The sequence below is a fragment of the Typha latifolia genome, chromosome 7, assembly GCF_019914945.1.
Source record: "Typha latifolia isolate L0001 chromosome 7, TyphaL0001v2, whole genome shotgun sequence".
Lineage (NCBI taxonomy): Eukaryota > Viridiplantae > Streptophyta > Magnoliopsida > Poales > Typhaceae > Typha > Typha latifolia.
In genome coordinates this window covers 2621980-2649684 of record NC_133092.1, presented here as the reverse complement: position 1 = coordinate 2649684, position 27705 = coordinate 2621980, and the positions used below count along the sequence as shown (strand labels likewise).

The window sequence follows — 27705 nt, the reverse complement described above, 5'->3', positions numbered from 1 at the left end:
TTCCACCCCCACGGATTAAGAGCTCGTAACTCACTACCTCCCTCATGAAGGTATTGGACAGTAACTCCACTGGTAGAGCCATTGTGGAGGTCGACCTCAACAAACGCAAAATAATGGGAGCTTCCATTGAAGGCCAAGTAGGGCTGTCAAAATAATCACGCTTGAGCTTGACTCCTCTCTTTTGTGATTGATAACTAAAAGTCAATTTGATCTCTTCAAAAGTTGCAATATACGCTCTTGATTACCCTACCTTCGAGTAGAGGAGCTCAAACAAATCATCGAGTGTCTCTCTGTTAAAGAGAATTGTTGCACCGAGAACTTTCGCTGGAATATATAGGTGATGATTTTTATACAACCCGAGAGCGTGCACTTTACAAATCAGCGCTTTGTAAACGCGGGCTTGAGAAGCATAGTAAGGAGAATCTGACCGGACCAGGCGGTTGGACCGGTGAATTGATCACCGAGTTGGTTTAGTTTTATTATTAGACAGGCTAAACAATTGACTCGGTAAAAGCTAACAAACTCGACAGTTGAATCAGTGACCTGCGGAACAGGACTATTTTTGACAATCCGGCCGGGTCAACTATATATTTTTGCAAACTTATCTAATTATTCTTAGTATTTAATTATTTTATTCTATATCTTAATGATATTTTAGTCCTAAAATTTCAAAAATATTTAATTTGTAATATATTCATGTTATAAAACTATTTTTTTTTTTGCACATACACCTTAAAAAAATATTTATTTGTTTATGTCTCTCTAAAGATCATATTTCCATAATACCTTTGAGTAAATTTCTATTAGAATTTGAACAATTTAAATGTAAAAAGATAAAAATATTCATATTTTAGTTTTCAAGTATTTCTCTTAGTTAATTATATTTTATTTTTTTTCTATTGAATGACTTAATTTAAAAAGTAACCATAAGAATATCTATAAAAATAACACATATTTATACATACAATTATATTATTTTATAGATATTTTTTATTTTTTAGAATTATATAGAACTATCTATATATTATTTAAATATTTTTTAAAAAGTAGCTTTCTAACTAGGTGAACCACTGGTTGAACCAATGACTCGACATCTGACTAGGTTAATATCTAGTCTGGTTCTATGTTAAGAAGTATAAAGTACGGACTCGAGAAGTAATTGTTTTATAGATTTTTTTTTCTGATTATAAATTTCTTTTTAAAAACGAAATATATAAAAAATGCAGAGTGTCAGCTGAAAATTTGCAAGTGTGGAACAAAATGCTCTATCAGGGAAAAGATAGCAGTTTTACTATTATATTAATACTTAGATATTTAAAAATATAAGTAACAAATTAAAATATTCATTACTTAAATTTTATTTTTACTTTTGCAAACTTTTAGTAATATTTTAATTGTCCGATTATTTTTTAATCGAGAATAATTAAGCTATCACATGATTAGTCCAGTACAAAATAAACATTAGATTAAATTTAATATGTTATTAATAAACTACAGGAATATATTATCGCTTCTGATAAATCCAGGACTAATTTATTATTCAATTCTGCAGCGAAACACAGAACTAATGATTTTATCTCACCATGGTAATTTGGATGAGAGAAATTCTATCAATATAGAGATTGATTTGGTTTAAAAAAAAATTATAATTGGAATAAAGTGAGCTTAGACGCGAGTATAAAATATTTAACCTAAAGTATAAATTCTTTTTCTATTACACCTAGGCCATATCAAAAGATAAAAAGTTACGATGTACCGCGAGGAGGGATAGCTAGAGTGGCACTGGCGCAGCAAAAGAGTAGAAAAAGGTAGTTATAGAGAGAGGGAGGGGGGAGAGGCGGGTTTTCCAAATCAATGCTTGAAGCAGGGGAGGAGAAGAAAACTCCTCCCTCCCCTCCCTCTCTCCTCCCAACCGATCCCGGAGAGGAGGTTAGACTCGTGATGGAGAGAGTGCTCTGCCATCTTCTTTATAAATCTATTCTTGAAGGAGGGGAGGAGAATAAAGCTCTTTCCTCCGCTCCGTCTCTTCTCCCACCCGATCCTCTTCATGGAGCAGTGCGAGCGAGCGAGCGAGATAGAGAGAGTGTTTTCCTCCCTTCCCTCCGGTCTCCCATCCGATCCTCTTCATAGAGCTGTGAGAGTGAGCGAAATTCGCGAGAGTAATTTTTCCTCTCCATCGGCCCATCCTAGCACAATGGATTACCGCCGTCGGAGCTACTCCATGGACGATCTACCCGACAATCTTCTACATATGGTTGTTGGCCCGCTTGGCTTGAAGCCGGCTGTGAGAACCAGCTTGTTGGCGAAGAGGTGGCGGGATGTTCATAGATCTTTACCAATTGTTGAGATCGACGAAGATGATTTCGTGTCTCCTGATACTAAAACGATAGATGAGTACGAATTTGTGTCGGCTGTTTTTGCGATATTGGAAGGTAGATTGCTTCCTTTCGAACGTTTCAGATTATGCTGTGGATTGCTAGATGGGGAGGGGTTCGACGATGAGTTCAAGAAAATCTTGGAGTGCGTTTCTATTAGAGAGAGAACAATCACACGAGAACTATCAGTGATATTTGTAGGTGGTGATTTCTATAAAATTCCAGAGTGCGTATTATTCAATTTAGTGCTGATTAAACTAGAGCTTGAGAAGTGTTGGATCGATGTACCGATTTCCTTTCCTGGATTGAAGAAACTGCGGGTTTTGTTCTTAAATATAACTATAATTTCCGAGGGCGACTTAGAGAGGCTTCTGGATAATCTCTCAGAGCTCGAAGAATTGTCTCTTATCTACTGCTCCAAACTGCATAATATTAGGATTACTTCTAGCAGTCTTCAGAAATTGGATGTCGTCGCCTTCCGCTCACTAAGTATTGTTATACGTGGTGCGCCATGCCTACGGTCAGTCGGCGTCATCTATGATTTCGACGTAGAGGAAGCGTATGAAAATGTGATTGATGACAAAGCTGCAACTCCACTGGTGGGAACAGGAGATACAGATAGACTTATAAGGATGGTGACAGAATTGCAACAAGTCAATAAACTTTGTCTGTCTATCTCGAAAGAATTTGATAAGGTATAATTACTATTGCATGCTAAATTTTTTTAATACTAATTGATAATCATCTACTATTAATTGATTTTAATTTGGTTTTATGCTTTATGTTCATAATGTTGTGAAGGAGTTTGAGGATGAGATTTATGTTCCAAATATCTTTCCACCTGGAAATCATCTGATAAACCTGAAGGAGCTATACATTGGTTTGCAGTTCGAGAGCCAAAAAATGGTCTCATTTCTTACGTTTGTACTCGCAAGCTCACCAAACCTCAAAGTCCTTACGGTTGGGGTAAGTATGAAGTTATTTCATTGAGCCAATATTTTTTTAATATTTTGTTCACACTATTTAAAGTAATGCTTTGCACTCAGGATCGCCTTTATTCAGAGATAGCTAATAATGACTTGACGGTTGAGGAGGATTATTGGGAGCAGCAACCACCAACTGTTTGTGTGAACTGCAACCTTCAAGAAGTCTATGTTATTTTAGATGGTGATAGAAAAAAATTCTGGGTCAATTTTGTTGAGTATTTGTTGGTGAATGGAAATATGTTGAAGAAAGTATGGATATGCTGCACAAAGGGATTACGCCACTTATTTGAAATACAACGCTATATTTCTCTCATTGTTAAGGCGTCAGCAAATGTTATTATAGAGTTCGAGATCGTCAAGAAAGGTACATAATCTATGAACGATGTCTACTTGCAATTTAAATTATTGCTTATTTTCTCTTCATAGTGACTTATAATCAAGGTTGGCATCTTGGCGATCAATTTTCATGATACAGCCTTCTACTAAATGATTATATTATGATGAAATAAGCTGTCCAATCATTCTAGACTAATGGTCTAACTAATGGTTGATCTGACTCGGTGGCATGTAGCTAGGCAAGTTTTTATGTTAATATAGTCATTGACAGTGTCTATTACATGATGAGATTTTCTGCCATTTATCATTCAGATCTAATCTATATGCCCCATCAAGATTTCGAAACTATGTTACTTTTGCATTTCTAGTGTTTGATGCTTACTGCTATCTGCTATAACATATGAATGCAGGACAGTTTGCTTGCATTTAGACAGTGTCTTGATTGGATTGCAGAATCAACTCATTTTGGCCAATTTATGTCTAGCAGAGGGCAGTTCATATATCAGGAAAAAGAACATGTTCATTTTAGTTACATCACTTTCAAATGAAAAATTGAAACTGGTAATCTTGGAGGGGGAATTTGAGATATTCACTCCCATCTTTCATGTTATACATGCTTGAGGACAATCAATTACTTGACGCAATGAAATATAACTATATCTATCTGATTTTTAGTCTTGACATGACATCTTATCTCTTATTGTATCCTTAAGAATTTCCATTTAGAAATCAAACAAGGTCATATTAAACGAGTTAAGCTCCTCCTTGTAGGTCCATCTATTTGCCTTATTTACTCAATTTTGCATTAGAAACTAAAGATCCAATAGTTGATCATGATCTGGCATCTGTCAACTATTACATGTTTGTAAGATCGTATAAAGAAAAGTTAGATAGAAAAGGTTGATGTTGTGGTTATGTGGTATGTTGCTTAAAAGCTTTCCATATGTTCCAACTTTTACTAAACATTGTTTGGCCTGATATAAATAGCAGTGGAAAATTTATTGCTCCTAATTTTATTACCATATAGATTTGCGCATACTTGCACTTAGTTGTTCATATATGTTGGTTTACTGACTTGATAGATATTAATGATATTACATACCATAATTAGTAGTTCAATCTCTTCGGCCTCATCTTTTTCCGCTTATAGTTGTGATTGGGAAGCAAAACAACATGTATAGCTATTCTAGTTGCTTCATATAGTGTTAAAATTGGTCAACTTATCTATTAGATCTTCCACAAAATATGTTCTTATCCTATTTCATCTCCTTGTACACTCTTTCTTTATTCCTCTATCAACGTGTGGGCTAACGTGTAGGCTAACAAATTTATGTATTCTGCATATGATTGCATAATTTATATATTTTTCAAACTTTTTAGTTCATATGTTATGATTTCCTTTTTATAACTTCTACTTAGTCATGTATCTAGGGAGTTTTATGATTTTTATTTATAAATAATAATGACAAAGAGACAATACTTTTTAAATATATACACTTAGGCTTACTAAATTTTCGCCGATATACTAAGCTGCTTAGTATAAGTTTCAAGCTGTATGTGTTGTTGAGTTATTACTCCGAACTGAATGTTGCCGAAACATTATTCTAAGTTTTATGTTGTCGAACTGTTTCTCTAAGTCACCATATTTTTAAGTTATCAATTGAGTCGAGCACTTAAATCAAACCATCAAGTAATTTTCTCCATAATATTTACGTGGGGTTGGAGTTAACTTGCAATTTTCTCAGTTGTAGGAAATGTACTACCAACTCTACTAAAGTTGGTTGGTATCCTTATTTCTTTACCTATGCACCATCTATGCAATTCTTGTGGAATATCTATATAACTATCCACTTATATGGACTATGTTTTATGCTAGATATGAAGTATTTAAATATGTGAGAACATATTCTTGATTTTAAAGTGCATGCTAACTGCGGTAGCTTCATTCCTCATCATTTATACACTTAATTTAAAAATATACCTAAACTGCTAGGTATAATATTTGTTGTCTCTTTGATCATTTTCCTTTGCCTAGTCTGGGAATTTATAGGGACTTTATTTTTGAAAAGCCAAGTCCTTGAGTTTTTGAGGAAGCTCTTCTGCATCATGACATAATCAATCATTACTTGATATCTAAAACATGATATAGTATTCCACTGGTTCGTATTGAAAGAGTTGACCTACTTCTTTTGTTATTAGACGTAAATTCATAACTAGATAGTAGATATTTGCATTCTAGAAAGGCCGGGAAAGGTGTATCTCTCGTTGCTGCTCACTTAGATTTTGTTCCCTGGAAATGGAACATGATGCCTGTAATTTGAGCTTGTTTGTGGAGCTGATGAATGATGATTCTCCTGCAACTTTTCAGGGAAAACAAGGAATTACTTTGCAAGGGCGGGGCTGGAGTCCATCTACTAGTGATCAAAGCTGGAGGTGGAGAATGTAAGCCAAAGTATCATGGATTTCTTATTTGCCACTTATAATTCTCATTTTTTAAGGCCTTATCAGAAACGTACCAGTGATGATTCTCTTGCAATGTCAAGAATAATCGATTTTTCTTTTTGATAGGGAGGGAGTTCTGACTGTCTTAGTCACAGGCAGAGATAGCACCATAGAAGACATCGTGGACTTTCTTTACTAGCGGTTAGGCATCGCTAAACACTTCTGAATCTAGTACTGGTTTTTCTAAAGAAGGCTGAGATAAAGGTGCTTTATAAAGCTAAACTACCTGTAACTAATTGCGTCCATAATTTTGTACAACTTTCTGATAGGGAGACCACCTCAATTTGATGTCACTCTGGAAGACCTCTCATGCAGAAAAGAATCTTAACATGTGATTTTGTGCTCCGTTACTACTGATTGCGATTTAATGTGCTTCAGTTCTCATACTCATTAAACCCATATACATAGTCACACATTTATATACAAATCTATGTATCTACATGTGCATGTTCTGCGGTGGTCAAAGCAAATTTAATACTTTTAGAGACGGTACTTGTAGACTAAATTAAAATATCTCTTCGTTTTCATTTAGGAAAATCCAATGAGCTCTCAATTCCTTTAACCAATTACATTCATTTTATCTAGATCTTCCGATGTTTTGTTTTAAAATTTCAAATTGTGGATCGAATAATGTGGATTAGTTATCTGAGAGTAGATCATGTTTTTACTTAAATTTCCATCGTGTTATGGATATACCTCTCTAAATCGACGTTGTGTTACATTATTTTCTTTCCTCCAATTTTTTGATTTTGGGGCGGTTGGATACTTGGATTAGTTTAGATTTTGATAAGATATGCAAAGTTTCAAAAGAGCCCCTTATGTACCTATATGTATAAATGAGTGTCTATTAAATATCTTCTAGAATTTTGTTAATTGTTATAAATTTTAGGCTGACCACTGTAGCCCACTGTGATGATCATCTTGTAATGAATAGGAGCTACTGAGGCAGGGTAATTGTTCGCTGAAATGCCTGAAAGGAGTATCCTTGATTCTGTGTCTTTAATTAAGAGACGCAAGAAGACCATTAAATCCCTAATCGTTTGGGCCAATTCTTAATCGCTTCGGCCCGCAGCTGAGAGGCGATGGAAGTGGGAGAACAAGCAACTCAAGGCAAAACATATAGTCAATATGGAAAAGAAAATTTTGAAGCGCTCTACAGAGTGATTTCTGTTATACAAATATTAATTCTTAAAATAATTACATGCTCATATTGGAAAGAAACAGAACTAAGCGTGAGGGGCCATAAAAGCTAATATAGTTTAGATGCAAGCAAGAAATTTTTTTACCATTTTGAGAAGGAAAATATTGATAATCAAGCTTTTATATAAATTAAAGTTTGGCAGCTCCCACCCCAGCCCCAAATAATGAAAGAAAAAAAGAAGAAGAAAACCTCGCCACTAAGCTCTTCTTCTCATGGTCTTCCTCTTTCCTCTAACTTCTCATCCACTTCTATTACGTTGACTTAACTTTTGGAAAGCGATATCTTAGCTAAGCACTTCTTAAGCTATAATTTAAATAACATTGTATTGAGAAAATACATAATGTGGGTGGTGTATAACAGAGAGTTGTAGAGCTATGGTCTTCTTCTATCTAACGAATAGAAGCTCTAAGATTTCATTGAACCACCCTTTATAAAGATTAGGTAATCTAGAGAGTGTAGTGCAACGAGCTAAACGACTATGTAATATAAAGAAAAATGCTGACACATATGCAACAATTGATTTTGTACTAGGGAATATGAAATTGAATTCATCAATTAATTTTGAGTTTTTATATAACCTCAAAAAATTATAGATACTCAAGCTTTTTTAGATTTTTTTTTTAAAATTATTAGATAGGATTTTGACCTTCAACTGCAGTGAAAATGTCAGTGGTGCTCCAAGGTATTCTGCATCTTTAATGCGCACGGTTACGCATTACAATGACAACTAGGTCCTTGTTACTTGTTAGGTATCAATATCATCACATATGGTTAGCTTACCAAACCTATCAAGTTAATCAATTGAACAATATTACTTTAGCCCAACTACCAACATGACAGGAAAAACGACAACCGTATTGTTTCTCTCACACTAGGAAGAGTGCTATATATCATTCGATCTCAGAATTCATAAATCTTATCAATTCCAAGAGAATAATCCTTTTCTTCTTCTTCTTCTGACAAAGCCAAGAGATAAGAATCATGGACATAGAGGACAAGTGAGAGTGTAAATAGTATGAAGAAGGATCAGCAAGTAGACTGCCACACCAACAAAGGCACTTATCAGAGATCCCTTAACATGGTCACAGAAATTTGGAATCTGCCCACAGATCGGCAGCCATCCTGAGTGTGAGTTCCCGTTCTTCCCCAGCTCCGCCATCGCTCCGGCGGCCGCAACGGCGCCCGTGAGAAGCATCGCAATGATCTAAATTTTGCGATACACATGATGATAAAAGAGAGGAAAATAATCATACATTAAAGAACACAGACTAACTCTTACCACATCAGTTGCAATGACCAATCTCGAGAGCGAGCTAGTCGAAGGTAGGAAGAGAACCAACAGGCTGTAGGCACTAGCAATGGCATTGGCTATCACGAAGAACCTAAAAGTTTGCAAAACTTTTGATCAACAAATGGCAAATTGAATAGAGAGGAAGAGTTGATATATATATATATATATATTACTTCAAGGAAGGTGTGTATTGGAACTTGGCATCCAAGGTCAGGCCGAACAACGAGGTTGTCTCGCGGCTCGTCGCCATGACAATGGCCGCGACGAGCGTGGCAGCTGCGGCGAGGAGCCTTAGCAAGATGGCAAGAGTCCTATGAGCCTGTACCTTTGCCATTGGTAGTGATAGTGGTAGTGGAAGGTGTTGGCGTTTTAGGGAAATAGAGAAGAGAGGAGAACGTTGGAGTTGGAGTTGGCATTAAGTAGTAAGCAGAGGTCAAAGGCGGTAGCTTTGGGGGTTAAGCTAGATTTGGAGGTAGGAGAGAAAGATGGGTAGGGGGGGGTGAGCTAATATCGGTAAGCTGCTCCCTTCCTTGCTACGGTGGCAGCTCTCAACTGTCCCAGAAATTGAGGCTTGGATTCTATTCTTACTACGAAATTGAAAGGCTTGTCTTTGGATTGTTTCTATAAATGAGAAGATTACTATTAGTTCAAGTGATTAAGAAAAAAACATGTGAAGGAAAGTGGTGGTAGTGACATGTCTATTTTTTCTTCTATTGACGTTATGAATTAAGTATCTAATTATTTAAGCTACAAGTACATAGCTAAAGTTCTAATGTGTACTTAATATAGTGGTAGTTGCTAGTACTTATCAATATAGATGAGCCAACCTACCAGGACATACGAGAAACAGGGGATGTTTGTATGAGAGAGGAGATAAGTTGGTCGGTCTCTGAGCAGGGAGAACTTATTCGGCCTCATTAACCATTGTGCCAACCTACAGTAGTCGACTGCATGACTACTGTTTGGGCCGGGGCTTAATTGGGTGAAGTTTGGGCCAATTTAAGCCCAACTTGGGTTTCGAATGGACTATGGATCAGCCCATCAGCAAAGTTGGCTTGCCGCGAGATATGCATAACCATTCAGATATGAAAGGTGTATTGGCATCTCATTCTGATGGATTACTATTCTATCAGTTAGCTGGATAAGTGGCGAAATATTCCTTGGTCTTACCTCACCAACGGTTACGGAGGCACGATACTCTTGTGAGCTGTGACGAGTCCTAGTCCTCCGCCTCACAATATATATATATATATTTTTTTTTTAACAGGGGGGGGGGGGCAAAAGGGAAAAGGGCAAAAAAAAAGGAACCGAAAAAGAGGAAGAAACGGCAATTCCTCGCGCGGGGAGAGGCGAGCGGAGCAATCCAACTCAACGATAACGTACGACGCTCGGCCCCACCTCGTCCATATCGCCTCTTCCTCTTTCCCCCCCTTTTTCCTGTGGCCCAGAAAACCAAAACCAACAAAATACAAGGTTATTTTCGCTTATATTCCAAGCTCCGAAACACCTAGATAGAAGGAAGTGAAAAGAACAAGGAATTAGAAACCCCCTCTCCCTCTCTCTAGTCCTCTCCAATGGCGGCGATCTCACCTCCTCCGCCTCCGATCGCCGCCTGCTCCGGCCTAAACCGCCGGCGATCCGCCGGGGTGCCGCTTCTCGCTGTGGCGCTGCCCCGCCGCCTACCACCCGGCCTGGCCGTCTCCTCCCGCCTTTACTCCTCCAAGCGACCCAACGGCTCGCTCGAGAGCTCCTCCGGCGACGGCGGGGACGAGTTGCACCACGCGCCTAAGCTGCCGGCGCGGCCGCGGCGTGGCGCCGCAGTCTTCGTGGCGCTCCCGGCCGACGCGGTCGTGGGGGCGACGGGAAGGGTGGCGAGGAGGAAGACGATGGTCGCATCGTTCATGGCGCTCGCCGCCGCCGGCGTCGAGGGGATCGCAGTGGAGTGCTGGTGGGGGATCGTGGAGAGGGCTGGGCCGGGGGTTTACGATTGGGCAGGGTACCTCGATCTCGTCGCGATGGCGAAGCAGTACGGGCTCAAGGTGAGGGCGGTCATGGCGTTCCACCAGTGCGGATCGAGCCCCGGAGATCCTTGCTGGTCTGTACTCTTACATTGAATCTTTCCCGTTGGATTCTTAATCCGGAATCTTCTATTTGATTTAGGATTTCTTGCAATGCATGAACAGTAGCCCTTGTAAATCTGGTAGTCTATTTTTATGTTACTATTCTACTTGGTTTTCCTGGACATTGTCTTGAAAGATAGAATGTAAAATGCAATTGAAAGAAAATTCACGTGAAAAGAAAAATGATATTTGGCGGTATAAAAGAAAATTTACTGATTTGGAACTGGTCATATTGTTACATTTATGATAATTGCAATTTCAATATCTCCATTCAAGGAAAGTCTAGTGGAGAAATTTTTGTGAGGCAATAGTCACAATATGCATCATGCACAATCACCTCAGCCTCCATCTCCTATGTTTAGTTGTTCCTTTACTTTTTGGTACATTATTTCTTTAATCTGTCCTTGAACATTGTCAAATGTCAGCAGCTACAACCATCTGGACATAAAGTCAACAACGTGACTATGTGGGATATCCATGACAAAATCATATATTTTGAAGCTTTGGTCATTCTTACTTTTGTCTGAAATCTTCAGTTTGATGTCTTGCTGTTTGATTGCTTTTGTTGAATTGTTGTTCATACTTTCAAAAAGTGGCTCTATGATGGAGTTTATTTGTTAAAGTATAATTAGAATTCATATATTGACAGCCAAGTTGAATTATTTGTCCATGTAACACACACATGAAGGAGTTCAAAAGAAATTAGATAAATTTTATTCTTTCAGAAATTCAATAATTATAAATCATGTCAGCATAACTGACATCTTAGAAATTTTCTATTATTATTTTAGCATGACTGCTCATCTTGGAAAGATTTTCAGAAATTTCGAACTCTCACAATCATCAAGTTGTGGACTGCTAGTAAGAGCAGAATTATGCATATGGATGCAGTTATGAAGACTCCTAGTTTTATTACTACATGATGTAAAAGTAAGTTTCAAGCAAAATCCATGGTCATAGTTTTAGATGATCATTGACCATATAAAGAAGCAACCCGTTCTATCTTTCTTTGTTATGCACTTCCTAAAATATATGTTCTCAATGATGTCCTTTCCTTGTATTCTTTTTAAACCATGGACCATAGCTCTTTTCGCTCGACCTATCTCCTATTATTCCAACTTGAGATAGGTGAGTTTTTTTTCCTAGATGGAACTAATTGTCGAACAAAGAAATGTTGAGACTTGAGAGAGCCATCATCATCGCCTTTGTTTTCTTGTTCGAAAGAGGCATCAAAATGGAAAGTTATCATTGTCATCGAAGGACATTGAATAGAGAAGAAGGGAGAGAAGTAGGAAGAAAGATGACAGTTGCTGCTTCTTCTTCTTTTGCAAAATGGAGATGGTAAAGATCCCTAAGGCTTAATAAATATGCATGCGTCCCATGCCACTAAGCTGGCAGCATGTGATGTGTCAAGTTTTATGGTGCTCATTGTTGTAGTCCTTGAATCATGAGTGTCTGAGAGAGAAAAGAAGGCCATGAAAGAAGTCATAATGAATAGAGAAGAAACGGGAACTAAAGTGAGAGATTATAATTGTGTAACTCTTGCTGGATGTAAAAAGTAAACTTCTTCATAGTAAAGTTAGTTTCTGAAAAGAATAAAGTGATTGTTGAAGGATTTCTTGAAGAGGAATCACCATGTATGCTTGTTAAGTTAGCATAAATTCTCCTTTTGAGGAATGAGAAATTACCATGCATCTCATGGTCTCCATAAAAATGAAATATTTCAGAGTTTTAGTTCATTTCATTTGTTTCTGTATTCACTTGGTGGTTTCAGTCCTTGGATTTCTGTTTGCATTTATGGGCTAAACTAAAAATTTATATTAAATATTTGAAGAAAGATGTAACACTTTCTTTAGCTATTTTGTATTCCCTACACCTCTTCATCCAAAAAGATACCCATCCCACAGTAAAAAAGGTTGAGAATTTTTTGTGTTTGTCATCATTGTGTGGAGATGGGTAAGGAGAGTTCGCATAACAGAGAGAGGTATGTGTTGCATGATTAAACGATTGAAGACGAGATTTTGAATTCTGTTCTTAGTCTTCAGGTTAGGAGGTAAAGTTGCCTAATTGTGAGGATGGAGCCTTTTAGGGGGTGTATATACTTCTCTTTTATATGTTTATCTGCGTTACAATCTACTAGCCTAAGAGTAATGAGAGTTGCTACTAGGTAAATGTAAGTGGGATTCAAGCCAAATCCAGTCTGATATGAATTTAAGCAATTTATCGTCAAGTAGAGTTTGGCAGTTTTGACCTAGTTTGGTCAGAACTATCAAATTCAATGTTCACCCGTATTATATGCACTTGCTTGTTTTAGAGGGGTTTTAGAGATATTATGTGTTGCATAATTGTGTTTTATCATCGTTGTGTGGAGACGAGTAGGGGAGAGTTTGAGAGATTTGCACTATATGATAAAAAGCCCACACTACCTATATAAGTCTCCGCTGCATGGCAAAAGCCCACACTTTTCTCATGAAAATTACACAAGTAAAGATTGATTAAAATATTATTTATGTATTAGTACTTATTTGTATGCACTAAGGGTATTTTGGTCATTTGGATAAAAGATCATTAATTTCCAATACAATTTCACTATTCTTCATTACTTTAATAACAAACTTATAAGTTATGTCATATCAAATATAATTATTACTCCTTATGTTGGTGTACAACTTAATATTAGAATAGTTTATATTTGTATTAGCTCTCTTCTTTTAGTATAAAATAATAAAATAATTCTTCTAGAATTGGCCTTATTCTACAAATGAACGGAGAATTAGTTGCTAGCTGAAATTGTTCTCATGAAATGGCGATAATGAAGATTGATATCCATCCTTATGGCATTAATTGCAATTTTCAATGAAAAATTTGTAGAAATAAAGCATAAAAGGGCACTCTCAATTTGTTTTTCTTGTAGTTTGGTTCTGTATATTTGTAGATTGATGGAAAATATAACAATAACCATAAGGTCATCATTTGCCTAAGAGGTATGTGTTGCATGATTAAATGATTGCAGATGAGATAGTGGATTATGTTCTTAGCCTTTCAGGGTTGAGGAGGTAAAGTTGCCTAACAGGGAGGAATGGAGCCTTTTAGAGAGCATACACACTTCTCTTTTATGATTTTATCTGCATTACAATCTATCAGCCTTGGAGCAATGAGAGTCACTACTAGGTCAATATAAGTGGGATTTTTGCCAAATCCAGTCTGATACGAATTTAAGACATTTATTATCAAGTAGGGTTTGAGTTTTGACCTAGTTTGGTCGAAGGATCAAAATTCACTGTTCACCCAGAAGTACTATATGCACTTGCTCGTTTTAGAGGGTTTTTGGAGATAGGATGTGTTGCACGATCATGTTTATCGTCGTTGTGTGGAGACTGGGTAGGGGAGAGTTTGCGTAAGAGAGAGAGAGGCATGTGTTGCATGATTAAGTGTTTGGAGAAGAGATAGTGAATTATGTTCTTGGCCTTTCAGGAAGAAAGATTTAATTCCTTCGGACTTGGTATAATGAAGGAAATCAAAGGCAAAAGGAGGAAAGCTTACCGATAAATGCTGAATTCTCTCTTCACAATTGAGGAGGTAAAGTTGCCTAACAAGGAGGGACAGATCTTTTTAGACAGTGTACACTTCTTTTTTGTCTTCTTTTTTTCTCTGAATTACAATCTAATAGTTTACGAGAAATGAGCTTGTTGCAGTCGCTGCTGGGTAGATATAAGTGGGATTTGGGCCAGATCCAGTCTGACACGGATTTAAGCAATTTATTATCTAGTAGGTTTTGGCAGTTTCGACCAAGTTCAGTTGAAATGATCAAAATTCACTGCTCACCCTAAACTAACCCACTTGCTGGTTTTAGAGTGTTTTTTGAGATAGGATGCAATAATATCAGTTGAAACTTCAATCATAGAATTAACAATTTATTTTCTATTGGAAACATCATTTCCATTTTGATACTAAAATCTTTCGGTTGGGGATAGATTGGTTACTATTTTCTTCTTTCAGTATATCCTAAATTCCTAATCCATGCATCTAGTTCCAGCTTCTTGTACAAATTTACTTTAGTACCAAAATCTTTCTATATATGGGAAAACCTTATTTACACTTTCATTTCCTTCCCTTGCCCTGGTCCATGCACTTATTTCTAGTTTCCAGTATATCAATAGGATATAACAATTTATTCCATAATTTGCACTTCCAGGATTTCTAGGATTTTGGAGTTAACTTTTGTGGATACTCTATTACTCTGTTATAATCATTATGTTTTTGTGTTAAGAACTTAAGATTATATGTGTGTGTATAATCTTTTTGTGTTCCTACAAGGGCCGCTATACATATCATTATTTCTCAAAACATTGATGCAGTTAGTAACTGAAAGAAAATATAGGGAAACACTTGACTTAGAAGTTATTACTGATTTGCAAAGTTGGATTTTTCTTATTTAGGATATTAGAACCAAGTGTACGACAGGAGAGGCTAAATGAAAGGATAACTAATATTTTGGATAAGAAATTAAATTACTTGTTAATTTGAAATAGGAAGAATTTGCTGGGCTGATCAAGGCAGTTCGTTGATTGGGGGCCAGTATAGGAAATGCCACATCATGGACATGCCAACACTCAGCATGATTAGACCCCCTAGTAATTAGTATGGAGCCACCTTCATGTATTGTGCTGAAAATCAGAAAGATCAACATGCTTCTAATATGGATTTCAACATATATCATGTGGCATATCACTACAGCACAGGTTGGTTCCATACATAAAGGTGGCTCCATTCTAATTATAGAGGGTCTAAATCATGCCGAGTGTCGGCATTCCATACTGTGGCATATCACTACAGCACAGGCTGGCATATGCCAGCTGTGCCGACTAATCCTTTAACATAGTACCATTTGGTGCTTAGCTGAACAAAGGTGCATGACAAATTGAAAGTTTGCCTGTTGCAACTGGCACTCTAATTAATTTTCATGTTCTAATACTAAGATACTAACAGATAAGTGAAGTTTGGTATAATTTCTATAAGATTGCTTTGCTTGTTATGACTTACCTGTTGGTTCTCTTTAGCCTGTTAGACTGTTATAGTCTTATGAGCTGCTAGTCTTCACCATACCTTCTATATTATCATTCTCACTCTTGCTTTCTCTCTCTCACTCGCTCTTGATATTAGTTTGAAAAGATGAATTCTTGCGATTTGTTGTGCACAGTGCGGAGCTACTAATTTCTGCCTCTATATAAAATACCTTCACATTCCCTTGTTGTAGGGTACCTCTTCCACAGTGGGTGCTTGAAGAAATGGATAAGGAGCCGGATATAGCTTACTGCGACAGGTTTGGCAGAAGGAACAAGGAATACATCTCATTGGGATGTGATACAATTCCTCTTCTGAAGGGCCGATCCCCTATCCAAGCTTATTCAGATTTTATGAGGAGTTTTAGAGACACTTTTAAGGACTTTCTTGGTGTTATAATAACAGTAAGGATTTAGACTTTATTGTGAAACAGTCCATGCTTTGTTATTGCATTTTTGATAGTTTTTAGTCACTCTCTCTTCAATGTATTTTGAAGGAAGTTCAAATTGGGATGGGTCCTGCTGGTGAACTCAGGTATCCTTCATGCCCCAGTGAGAAGCTAATGCATCCGGACATTGTACCTGAACTTGGAGAATTTCAGTGCTATGATAAGGTAACTTGGCAAATGTATGCAATTTATACTTATGTACTTTTTGGTCTGAAGTTTGCACATTTTCACATGTTGTCCTAATCATTTTATTTTATTTGCTAGAATTCCTTGTAAAAATGGACATATGATCAGCTATTCTCTTGTTTCTTCTTCAACAGTACATGCTGGCATCTCTGAATGCTTGTGCTCGAAATGTTGGGATGCGTGAGTGGGGATATGGTGGCCCATTAGGTGCCAGTAGCTTGTTGCAGAATCCAGAAGAAACAAGTTTCTTCAGGAGTGATGGATCTTGGAATACTCCTTATGGTCAGTTTTTCCTTGAGTGGTATTCAGGAATGCTTTTTCTTCATGGAGAGAGGTTATGCATGACATCCAATGTAATCTTCTGGCGTACTGGTGTTAATGTCTCTGCAAAAGTGGCAGGAATTCATTGGCACTATGCTACAAGTTCGCATCCTTCAGAACTAACAGCTGGCTACTATAACACACTAATTAGAGATGGTTACCTTCCTATTGCCCAGATGTTTGCTAGGTATAATATGGCCTTGTGTTGCACATGCTTTGACTTGCAAGATGCAGAGGAGCAAAGTAATCTTATGAGCAGTCCAGAAGGATTTCTGCGTCGACTGGTATATGCAGCTAGAATGTGTAACCTACCACTTACTGGTGAAAATTCCATAACCAGGTTGGATGATACATCACTGAATCAGGTAATAAGGAGCTCCAGGCTGTATGCTGGTGGTGATTATGAGACCTCTTTATCTTTTAACTACGTGAGGATGAACAGAAACCTATTTGACCCTCATAATTGGAATCGGTTTACAAAGTTTGTGAGGCAGATGTCAGATGCTCGGACTTTTCAGGCAAGACTAGATTTCAGAAGAAATGAAGCATGCCTCTCTATGAAATCAGTGAAATCGGCAGCTGAGGAAGTTGGACGTACTCGTGCATATCTCTGAGGAGCTTCTTCCTCTGCTGCATCTACTTTATGCTGTTCATTTCACCCATAAGCATACTCAGTTCTGTTCAAACAGAAACTGAATCTTCTCATGGCCTTTTTTTAGTTGCCAAAGGAAACAAATGTCTCTGCTCCTACCTGCATAGGCTTCCTCCATGTAGTTGTATATACCAGTTTCATCCATTTGGTGAGGCTGCTTTATGTTCCTCTAACCTTTCCTTCTCATAGTACATCCATATATGGAATGGTCCAAAGTGATGATAAATAGTCAATATTTCATGATGCTATTATTCTATCTTTCTTTAGAACCTATTGTAGGTTTTCTTATTCTACAAATTTATATCAGGCTTTTGAAATGCTGAGTCACCATTTAGAGATGATGATATTCTGGTATTTGATTGAACTCATATTGTATCACCGATAAATGATATTTTGTAAAAATGTTTGTTATTCAAGGTCCTATCAATAGAACTGAGGGAAGTATTTCGTTAATTTCTTTTTCATGATGTTTGATCAGAAGATAAATTTAGTCGAGTAGTGAATGCTATATCATAAAATAATTTTCATCATTCTTGGTCATGGATAGATGACATAAGACTTGGTTTTATATGCCATTTTGTTATATTTATCATTTTCGGAATAAATGTTACTATTACTCAAAAAGTTTCACTATAAAAATTATAATGATATCTTTCGAGTTTTTGACCAAACTAGCCCTTCCAAATTTTTTTTAAGTGTCTAATAATCTAGAAAATTACTAAACCAAACGACTTGTAAATATTAGTTGCTTTACTGTTTAACAACTTATGTGAAAAATTAAAAGTTGCTAAGTAAAAAAAAAATCTGTTGAACGACTTATATATGAGAGTTAAGGTCCAATTCAACGACTTGGTTTGAAATTTCTTTCCGTAAAACATATTTAGTTTATTAAGCTACTTTTAGATTTCAATATTTTCCAAGTTGATAAACCAGAAAATCTTATATTTGAAAAAGATTTGTGGTTCAGTAATTTTACTGACGGGGCAAAACTAAGCCAGATTCTTATATATATTTCGAAGTAAATTAGATGAGTAAAATAAAATAAAATAATGGCAGACTTAACTAGTCAAAAACCAAATATATTTGCCGTCATGGCCGTCACGGGGATCGCTGGCTAGAATATGCATATACAAATAGGAAAAAAATGGAGACGCATAAGTAGATAGATATATGCACCAGTCGATTCTATACGACCGATAACATCTCTTGGTTATGGTGTCCTACAGATTTGCAGCATGCGATGATAATAATATTATTTGAGTTTCTCCCCTTTCTTTTAGGTGATAAAACTAACTGCATCATTTGAGGAGGTTTTTTCTTTTCTTTTTTTACCAAACTAGCTTTGTTCCAATTATACTATTCCTCAAATTTATTACCAAATAAATTTTAATTTACTGTAGTGCTAATAAAAATATTAAAATAATCAGTATTTTATCTCAGTAAAAATACTAATTAGTTCAATATTTTTATCTTATCCTAAAACACTGATTAGTTTAACACTTTATGTATATAAATTTTTCTAACTTAATCTTTCGACAGAAAAAATATTATCTAACAATAAAAGTAAATGAGGCTCTATTTGGTAAATAAATTTGAAAGTAATCTATTTTTGTAAAAAAAATTTTAAAAATGCGTCTATTTTGGTAAAAAAACTCTCGTTTGAGTCACAAAGTTACAATTTACTTCATTTGACTAAATTGTCTATACATTAAAGCCGTATATTCTGATATACAGTGAGAGGCCATAAAAATTCTGTCACACCCTATCTTTTGCTTCCATTATATTGGAAAAACCAATATATCATCAAGTATTTTCATAATTCTTATTTAAGTTCAAATCTTAGCTAATTAAAACAAATCAAAACACCGTTTAATAATAATAATAATAATAATAATAATAAAAATCTATGCAAACGGACATGCAAACGAGAAAGGCAAGGCGCTTCTAAGTCCAGCAGAAAAATTCTGGTAGATGCAGAAAATATGGAAAAGAGGGGTTTAAATCACCGTGACGAATGTAGGAAAATTCCGTACAGGAACACAAATAAACAATAACAACTACTACTCAAAGATAAATAGTAAACTGAGGAGGCTTACCAAACAAGCAACAGAGTATAATAGCTACGCAGAGAAGCTCCGAATGCAACCATTTCAAAGTAGCTAATTACTTCACATGAAACAGAAAAGTGATCTACAAACAGAGAGAAAAATAGGGGAACAATATCCTGCAGTCATTGCTGTCCCTTGCATTTGCAAGTCATCTAAGTAAAGAAAAATCAGCCTCTCTATGGAGCCATCATGAAGGATTGGAAGTAAAAAAGCAAAGAACTTAATACTAGCCCGAAGAAAATGTACCATGAAATCATGGAGGAATTCGTAACTGACTAACAGAGAACAGGAGCAACTAACAAAATGTAACACTAGCAACAAATTTTCACAAGACTTCATGGACAATTACTTTTAGTAATCAAAAGAAAGAATGATGCATTAGATATAATGATAGGCGCATAAAATTCTACCAACAGACTTGCAAATGAAGCAGTCAATATATTTTCATGAAAACACGGGTTAAATCGAAAACCTTGAAACCAGAAACCAGAGGCCAATCAGGCTGGAATTCATCAATATAGAAAAATAATCAATTCAAAGACGATTATTCATGTAAAATAAGACTGAGTGCAATGCTATACAAGTATAAGAAAAGTTTATAAAAAGATTTCAGACACTATATTCTTCATCTTGAACAAAGAACTATCAAAATGTAAACAAATTGAAGCTTATGTAATATCTATTTGTTCTCATAGGTATAAAATAGTAGATTGATGAGATCAACCTTTGCCATCTCTCTACTCTGAATAGATCAGTGCACATGTATATGTGAAATTCTAGCAGGTAGACTAACATGACACATTTAATACTTCCATACTAGATGCATATTCTTGACAGAGGGAATGCAGATTGAAGATAAGTATCCACTCATTAAAGTCTAAAATTAACAGCACATAGAGGAGGAAAATTCAGAAATTGAACAAATATACTCCTGAAAAAGATCAAAAATGGTTGGTGCCAAATTCTTAGTTAGACACCCAAAATTGCAACACTAATTGCTAGAGGTGGTAAATATGTTCTTGACTTAAAATGATCAAAGGTGAATTTGTGGCAGAATCAGAAGTGCCAACTTCCACCGGATACAAGAGCGAGGCAAGTAACCAGTTCCCGACCACAAAAATCTAAGAAATATGAAATAATAATCCATGGACCAAAATAATAATAATAATAATAATAACATCATAATCAAATCGCAGAAACTAATCCGTCTTGGATTCAATCATATAATTCGTAGAAGAATATAAAGCTAAATACACAATAAGCAGCAATGAAAAATAGTTCTCCAATTTTAAGTACCAGAGATTACACACGAATAAGAAAAGTAACATATAAGTATTATTCCATTAGTACCAGATAAAGCATATAGAAACCGAGTAACATCCTCAGAATTACAACATAGGCAAGCATCCGAAACTCATAAATATTTAAGTGATTAACCCAAACAAAGCATCAAATATACCATAGATTCTCCAAATTCGGTTCTTTCTTTCGTCTCATAGGCAAATATGCTATCACGAACCCTAATTCCTCAGATCTTATCGATGTCTTCATCCTCGAACTCGATGTAATCGTCCCCGGCGCCCTCGTCCTCCTCATCTAGCCCGCCAGCAATACCCTCGTTGAGCCTGGTGTTCTCCGGCAACTCGCCGTAGGCCTTGAGGAGCCGGGCCTCGTCGGGCATGTACTTGAGGATGACGTCTGCCTTGTCGTCCTGGTAATCACGGAGCCCGACGAGGACGATGTCGCCAGCGGCGATCCAGACCTTCTTGTGCATCTTCCCGCGGATATGGCAGAGCCGCTTGGTCCCATCGATGCACATCGCCTCGCACCGGCCGTTCCCGAGCATGCGAAGCACCTGGGCGTACTCCTGCCCGTCCTCCTTAAAGACGAGCTCGCGCTTCTCGTCGTCGGCCTCGTTCTTTCCTCTCTTGCGGTTCTTCCCTCCCTTTCCCTTGTTCTTCGGCATGGCGCAGAAACCCTAACCCTAGATCGAGACGGGACCGGAGGTGGAGATGTCTGTGCTCTTCGATGGGCGAGGGTGGGGTGGAAAGTTCCGTAACCTTGCGTTGGGTTCACGAAACCGACATGGTCTTTTATCTCACTATAGTTTATACGGAAATTATGACGTGGATCTGATGAGGCAAAATGTTCACGAATCTTAACGTAAGAGGGGTTTAAATATATATAATATAATATAATATAAAGCAATTAGTCTTAAAATGAAAACAAAATGCAACTTTATATTAAACAAATAAACAAACTTAAGCAAAAGCTACAAAATTCTCTGCTAGAATTAACAAAGTAGAAAGAGGAGTCAGACCACAAACTATAGAACTACGGAAGCCATAAAGAGCAGCCACATAATTTTCCCCAATTCCTATACAAGCTTCTTCAACATTGGGGGTTCTGTGAGCTGAAATTTTTCATAATTCAAAATCCAACGTATGACTATTGAGAAGAGAAGGAAAGACGAGGGGCATCAAGTTTAGCCCCAAAGGAAATCACTTTACAATCACTTCATCTGCTTCAAATTTAGATAGCAAAAACAATACTCTAAGGCAGTAAGTACAACATATACAGGACTAATTATGTTATGGTAAGAAGTATGTTGCAGATGCTCATACAAAAACACACGGCGGTAAAACAATTGAAAAGAAGCTAAAATTATATATAGCAATGAACACAAGGGCTAAGATGAAGAATTACAGTGATCTGCCAAGCAGACAAAGCCTGATAGCTCATCAATCATGGCTCTCGCAACTTCCAACATTCGGAACAATGTCATTGACTGAAAGCCTGATAATGTTTCCACCAGATAGCCTGGAGATTTCCATGCATTCTTCCAAGTCTGCGTCACAGGCCAACATCACCCACTCATGATCATCATCTAAATACTTGATATCAAACAAGCCAACTTCCATCTTCAGCCTTTTGGCTACTTCATCTTTTAACAACCCAAGGTCCCCAACACTTCCACTGCATGGAAAACGAAATCGGATAATGTCATTTTTGTAACTGGCTTTTATAGTTACTGTTATCAAATTTGGCACAGATGTAAGATTGTTCAAAGGAGTAATGGTGTTCTCATCATGACAACCCTCTATTGCATAACTGCAGAGATCTTTCAAATCTTTGGAGCTTCCCGAATCCTCAATAAGCATCCCCCCAAGCGGTGATTGTGGTTCTGCTATCGCAGATTCCAAGCGGACTACAGATTTATGTGGATCTTGAGCAAGTTCTTTTGTGAGTCTTGGTGAATTGCAGATTTTAAATCCTGGTTCCAAGAATGTGGAAGCAAATGGAGTAAAAACAAAGTTATCATTTGCTGGGCTTCCCTGACATGAACCTTCAGAAGTGCGGGTGTTTGTGCTATCTTCTCCAAAAGAGCTTCTTGATCTTGAAGAGTGGGAATTATTACCAGATTCAAGCTCAACGTCATTACGTTGAGGAAAAGATGCCCGCTGATAATTAAACATGCCATGCTGGCCCTCATTATCTGGTGACTTGAAGTCTTTATCCCTTTCACCATGAGAATAAGAAGTCTTGGCACCTTGGTTTTGCCTTGATTTATCTATATTGGCAGGCATAGATAGGGAATCAACAGGAATAGGAAGAGGACCTGTGATAGAGGTGAGTTTAAATGCACTGCCTGGCCCTTGAACAGACTCAATGACTTGCTTTAGTTTGGAAAGTGATCGATTGACCTTATTGATCTTGCGGGATGGCCAACGGGAGATTCCATGTTGCCTACAGATGCGCTTCATGGTGGTAGGGCACACTGTGAAGTCACAAATGTTTATATAAGATGGATAACCTTTTCACGGTAAATAAATGAGACGGAATAATTTTATTTTCTTATGAGGTGTGCATGCAGATAGAAATAAAACTTGGCCAATGTTAAGAATAATCAAATATCAATTAGAAGATGGCAGTAGATAATGTGATACTGATCAATACAAATATACTACTTCAGCCGGGAATATTCATTCATTCTACTAAATACAACATAATGAGAATGCAGCACACATGCATGTATCGGTTAAGCATGTTAGCTTACCGCCAAGGCTTTTTGAAGCACTTTTCAGACTCCCAGAAAAGTATTGTTGGAGAACGTCTAAACTAATTGTTTTTTCAGCTTTCCCTCGTCTTCTTCCTGGTCTATTATTCTTGTTGACCAATGAACTAGAAGTCCCACTACCACATAGTTTGATCACAGTCTTACCATTATTTCCAGATTTATCATCAGCTAACAAATGTTGTTCTGACATATTAGAAATTTTATTCTCCTCTTTGCCTGCCTCATGAAGTCCTTTATGGAGGTTGCTTTCATGAGATTCATGAATCTTATACTTGTAACCCTGAGCATCAATCCATTTAGGCTCAGTTTCTTGATTCTCAATTAGAATTGTATCAGTACCTTCAAGAGATATTTCTCGTAGTTCTAGATCTCCAATTACCTTTAAACCACGGAAGCATCGCTTCATCACAGTTGTCATAGACTTTAGTAAGGCCCTCTTCTCATCATCGCCCTTGCAATCAGGTGGCAGAAAGAACTCTAATATGTAATCATCAGTACCCGTATAAGCACTCTGCAAGCATATCGCTAAGCAGCTGGTCAATCCAAACATGCGGGCATAATGAACAAGGGGATACTCAGTTTTAGAAAACTGGGTAATATCTCTAGAAAAGCAAGGTCTTCGTAATACAAATGCCCTGCCAGCAACTCCTTGACCCATCTTTAGATGATGCTCTACACATGCATCCCTGAATCCCCACACTTGAGCATCAATAACATGAAATGCCACATCACTGGTTGACATGCAGACTTGTTCCATGCAGCTATTGTCAAAGCTGGAGCAGCTCTTTTTCAAACCACCACCCTGTGCCAGAACACTGCGATGCCTGCAAGGAACCCAGGTTTGAGCCAAAGGCAAACTATGCTCTTCACAAACCACTGTTAGCGTTTCCAATATCTCCACTAGAGCAGATTGGCGGCCTTCATTACATATCTACTCCAAAGAAAAAAAAATGAAAAACATTCTTAGGAGATAAGCAAGGCAGATATGTTAATTAACTTCTGCAGTAGATGGGGACTCACCTTAACCATAGTATGGTCCAAAATTTCAGTACTTTTAAGATTTACTGCCTGCATAGAACTCAAACTTATCACAGAAAGTGTAGGAGAACTAAAGGAACTAACAGCAACATAAATGCAAAATTTGAAATGTTACACAAGCAGGCATTGAGCAAACACAAAATATGAATTGGACTTCACATTAGGAGGAGCATTAACATATCTTAATTGATAACCATATACAGTGGCTTTTCTGTTCAACTGTACCACTTTTGCCTCACAGTCATACTCTATACAGAGATTATTTTCCGGGAGAAGTTTCTTAATAGTACATCCTTCACATTTAGTGTTCAAAAATTATGCATGATGTTGAAAAACCAAGTAAAAATTGTAGGTTATTTATTTTTGAAAATATCCTCCAATAAACTGGATTGAATTTACAACATCATGATGTGTTCAGGAAGATCTAACTCACTTTCAGAGATTTTATTTTGGCAACACAACAAGTAAACCATATAACAGAGGTGACGTTTGAACACCAACATATCTTAGTTATTTTGAAGAAGAGAAGTTCCTGAAGGAGCTCTAACAAAGGGACGTAGAATTAGGAGAGAGTATGGTGAAAGGAGATCATAATCCTAAAGTTCGCAATATATAATTATCTTAGAGGACTTTCTTTCCCATGAAAACTTCAAGGTGTCTAGATGACTCCCTAACTCCTCTCCTCTGTTTGCATCTCTCACACCATGACACCACAAAAGAAGAGGATCATAAAGGGAACTAGAGAGTATAGAATTATAGAGGATTCCAACCTCAAGAGCTTTGCAGACTTTATCAACCTCACTGGCATAATTGATCTTTTGTGATGTCATTATAAGTTCAATGACAGCAACACATGACTGAGCAGAAGGTTCAAAAACTGGCAGGGCCACAGTGCCTCGGACATTGTTACTGAGAGCATGTGTAAGCCGTGGGTATTCCATACTGCTGTAGAATTGCACATTAGGTGTCCACTCCGGCACCTTTTGCCTATAGACCCGGCCAGGTAGTCCCAGATCTGTATCATTGTCCCCATCAACAGAAAACATATACATCAAAGACACTGTCCGATACTGAAGAAGCTCAATGCTCTGAGGATCAAGAACAAAAGGTTGCCCTGATGTAGTGAGGACATATCTTTCCCCATTCTTCACAGGTGCCCACACCTGAACCAGCAGATGCTGATTTGTTGAGTCCTTGAAATGTCGAAGTGCCTGAGCTATCCGCTCCTTAATCAAACAGGAGCTATCAGTAGAACTATCCTCCACTGATGACAGCTTAATCTGCCTACTACCATAAATACTATCATTTTTTCTGTTTTCTGAGTTGGAACTGTCTGCATAGTAGGGAAAAACAAATGACATTTTCTTAAGAAAAACCAAGAGGAAAGATATATAAGTTGGTGCACACCACTAAAAAGTTACCAACAAAATATCAATTTAAAACTCAAAGAATATAAGGGAAGAAACATTCAATGTTTACTACGAAATCCAACCAACTTATTAATGAACAATACCATAATTAAGCAGGCTAGACACTACAACAAATACGAGAAAAATCTAGCAAAGGCATTAGTAACAAAATTTTAAGAGAGACAGAGAGAAAGAGTGACAGAAAAGTTATCATCTAAATTTCTCTTATACTAAACCCAAATAATTCTTAATACCATAGAGTACCGACAATCTCTTTACTACAAAAAAAAGAGACTTTCCAAAACAAAAACTAAAAAATCTTTCTTTAACAGAAAACAAAAGGAAATAGTCAAATAGCTAAGGAATCAGGCACTCAGCCGTAAAAAAGAAGTATCCCCTAGAACAGAATATCCCAGCATTTTTTCCAAGTCGCTTCGAAATTCACTTCTAACGCCCAAACTGAAGGGCCGTAGAATTATAACAGCTACTACCAGGATCAGATAATCTCAACATTGCCACTTCATCACCAAATATCAAGAAAAGACAAGGATTTGAGCGTGCAATCAACGACAACGTAAACATTCAAAAAGAGAAAACCATCCCAACAAAATTAGAGAAGATACGAGAAAGCTCACCCGGAAGTGATCTTGGGGCTTCCATGACCAAATTGGAAACGTCGAAGGGTCTATCCTCGAAGAGCCAAAGAGGAGAAGGGGGAGATGCCATGGGGAGATGGAGAAAGCTCTGCGTGGGCGACGACGACGAGGAGATGAGGAACGAGGAAGCGAGGTCGAAGTCGAAATCCATGAGTGCTCCCGTTTCCACCTCTGCCTTCTCCTTCTCCTTCTCCTTCTCCTCATCCTCCATGTGAGGAAAGAGCGAGCGAGAGAGAGAGAGAGAGAGAGAGAGAGAGAGAGACAGAGAGAGACAGAGACAGAGACAGAGAGCGACAGAGAGGAGACTCCGAATCCATTCGGGGTTTTGGTGGTCCGGGCACTAGAATTAGTGGGCTGGAATAAGATAATGGCGACCCGAACAACGCACGCATCATCGTCCATCTTGGAATTGAGAGGAACGTGGCGAGATCCAGTACGTTGACTTCGGGGTCGTGTGTTTGGACGTAGGAGGGGATGTTTGTTGTCTGGGTTTTTACCGGTTACTGGCTACCGCGTCTACTGGAGTAGCCAGACCGCCGCATCACAAATAGAGGGCGACGCGACCCACTGCGGTCGGCAGGGGCCAGAGCGTGGCCTTTGGGATATTATTTATATACACGTTGATATTAAGAAAAGATTTAAAGAGGGTAGAAGAATTCAGCTAACATGTCCGCATTAGATCTTATAAAAATATTTGATAACTGTGAACAAAATGAATCTAAAAACAGGGTAGGAAAACATGTACCTTGAGAACTGGAAATTAGTTCAATGTTAAAGGGGGGTTTTTTAAAATATATCTGGATATATGGATACGGATACGGATACAAATATAAGTTAGATAAATTTTTTTGGATAAGAATATGACTATCTATCTTTTTATACGCATAAATTATAAATAATATACTTATTTGTTATATACCCTACCAGCTATAAG

At 37.3% G+C, this 27705-nt stretch overlaps 5 protein-coding genes across 7 annotated transcripts; 2 read left to right on the top strand and 3 right to left on the bottom strand.

The window, feature by feature from the left end:
* The first annotated feature begins 1823 nt into the window (after positions 1-1823).
* Positions 1824-6553, top strand: LOC140792514 (F-box/FBD/LRR-repeat protein At1g13570-like). 3 transcript variants are annotated; one of them, XM_073143564.1, is made up of 5 exons: positions 1824-3070; positions 3177-3341; positions 3422-3725; positions 6066-6139; positions 6266-6553. In XM_073143564.1, exons 1-4 carry the CDS (start codon positions 2048-2050, stop codon positions 6113-6115), a joined length of 1542 nt encoding a protein of 513 aa, XP_072999665.1. In that variant the 5' UTR covers positions 1824-2047; the 3' UTR covers positions 6116-6139; positions 6266-6553. The 3 variants fall into 3 exon arrangements, with proteins under 3 accessions (XP_072999665.1, XP_072999666.1, XP_072999664.1); XM_073143565.1 differs by having other exon boundaries at positions 1828-3070; positions 6066-6149; XM_073143563.1 differs by having other exon boundaries at positions 1834-3070; positions 3264-3341.
* A 1728-nt stretch (positions 6554-8281) lies between these two features.
* Positions 8282-9073, bottom strand: LOC140792615 (CASP-like protein 1C2). Its single transcript, XM_073143715.1, has 3 exons — positions 8865-9073; positions 8680-8782; positions 8282-8604 (listed from the first exon to the last, which is right to left on the bottom strand). Exons 1-3 carry the CDS (start codon positions 9023-9025, stop codon positions 8380-8382), a joined length of 489 nt encoding a protein of 162 aa, XP_072999816.1. The 5' UTR covers positions 9026-9073; the 3' UTR covers positions 8282-8379.
* Positions 9074-9955: 882 nt separating this feature from the next.
* Positions 9956-17935, top strand: LOC140793005 (beta-amylase 1, chloroplastic-like). The gene is made up of 4 exons (XM_073144314.1): positions 9956-10786; positions 16069-16279; positions 16372-16488; positions 16644-17935. Exons 1-4 carry the CDS (start codon positions 10266-10268, stop codon positions 17442-17444), a joined length of 1650 nt encoding a protein of 549 aa, XP_073000415.1. The 5' UTR covers positions 9956-10265; the 3' UTR covers positions 17445-17935.
* A 2968-nt stretch (positions 17936-20903) lies between these two features.
* Positions 20904-21679, bottom strand: LOC140791883 (eukaryotic translation initiation factor 1A-like). Its single transcript, XM_073142595.1, has one exon. It carries the CDS (start codon positions 21554-21556, stop codon positions 21119-21121), a length of 438 nt encoding a protein of 145 aa, XP_072998696.1. The 5' UTR covers positions 21557-21679; the 3' UTR covers positions 20904-21118.
* A 416-nt stretch (positions 21680-22095) lies between these two features.
* LOC140793002 (protein NLP3) lies at positions 22096-27346 on the bottom strand. Its single transcript, XM_073144309.1, has 5 exons — positions 26751-27346; positions 25477-26039; positions 24689-24736; positions 23648-24599; positions 22096-23368 (listed from the first exon to the last, which is right to left on the bottom strand). The coding sequence occupies exons 1-5, from the start codon at positions 26980-26982 to the stop codon at positions 22332-22334; spliced, it is 2832 nt and encodes a 943-aa protein (XP_073000410.1). The 5' UTR covers positions 26983-27346; the 3' UTR covers positions 22096-22331.
* Positions 27347-27705: the final 359 nt, after the last annotated feature.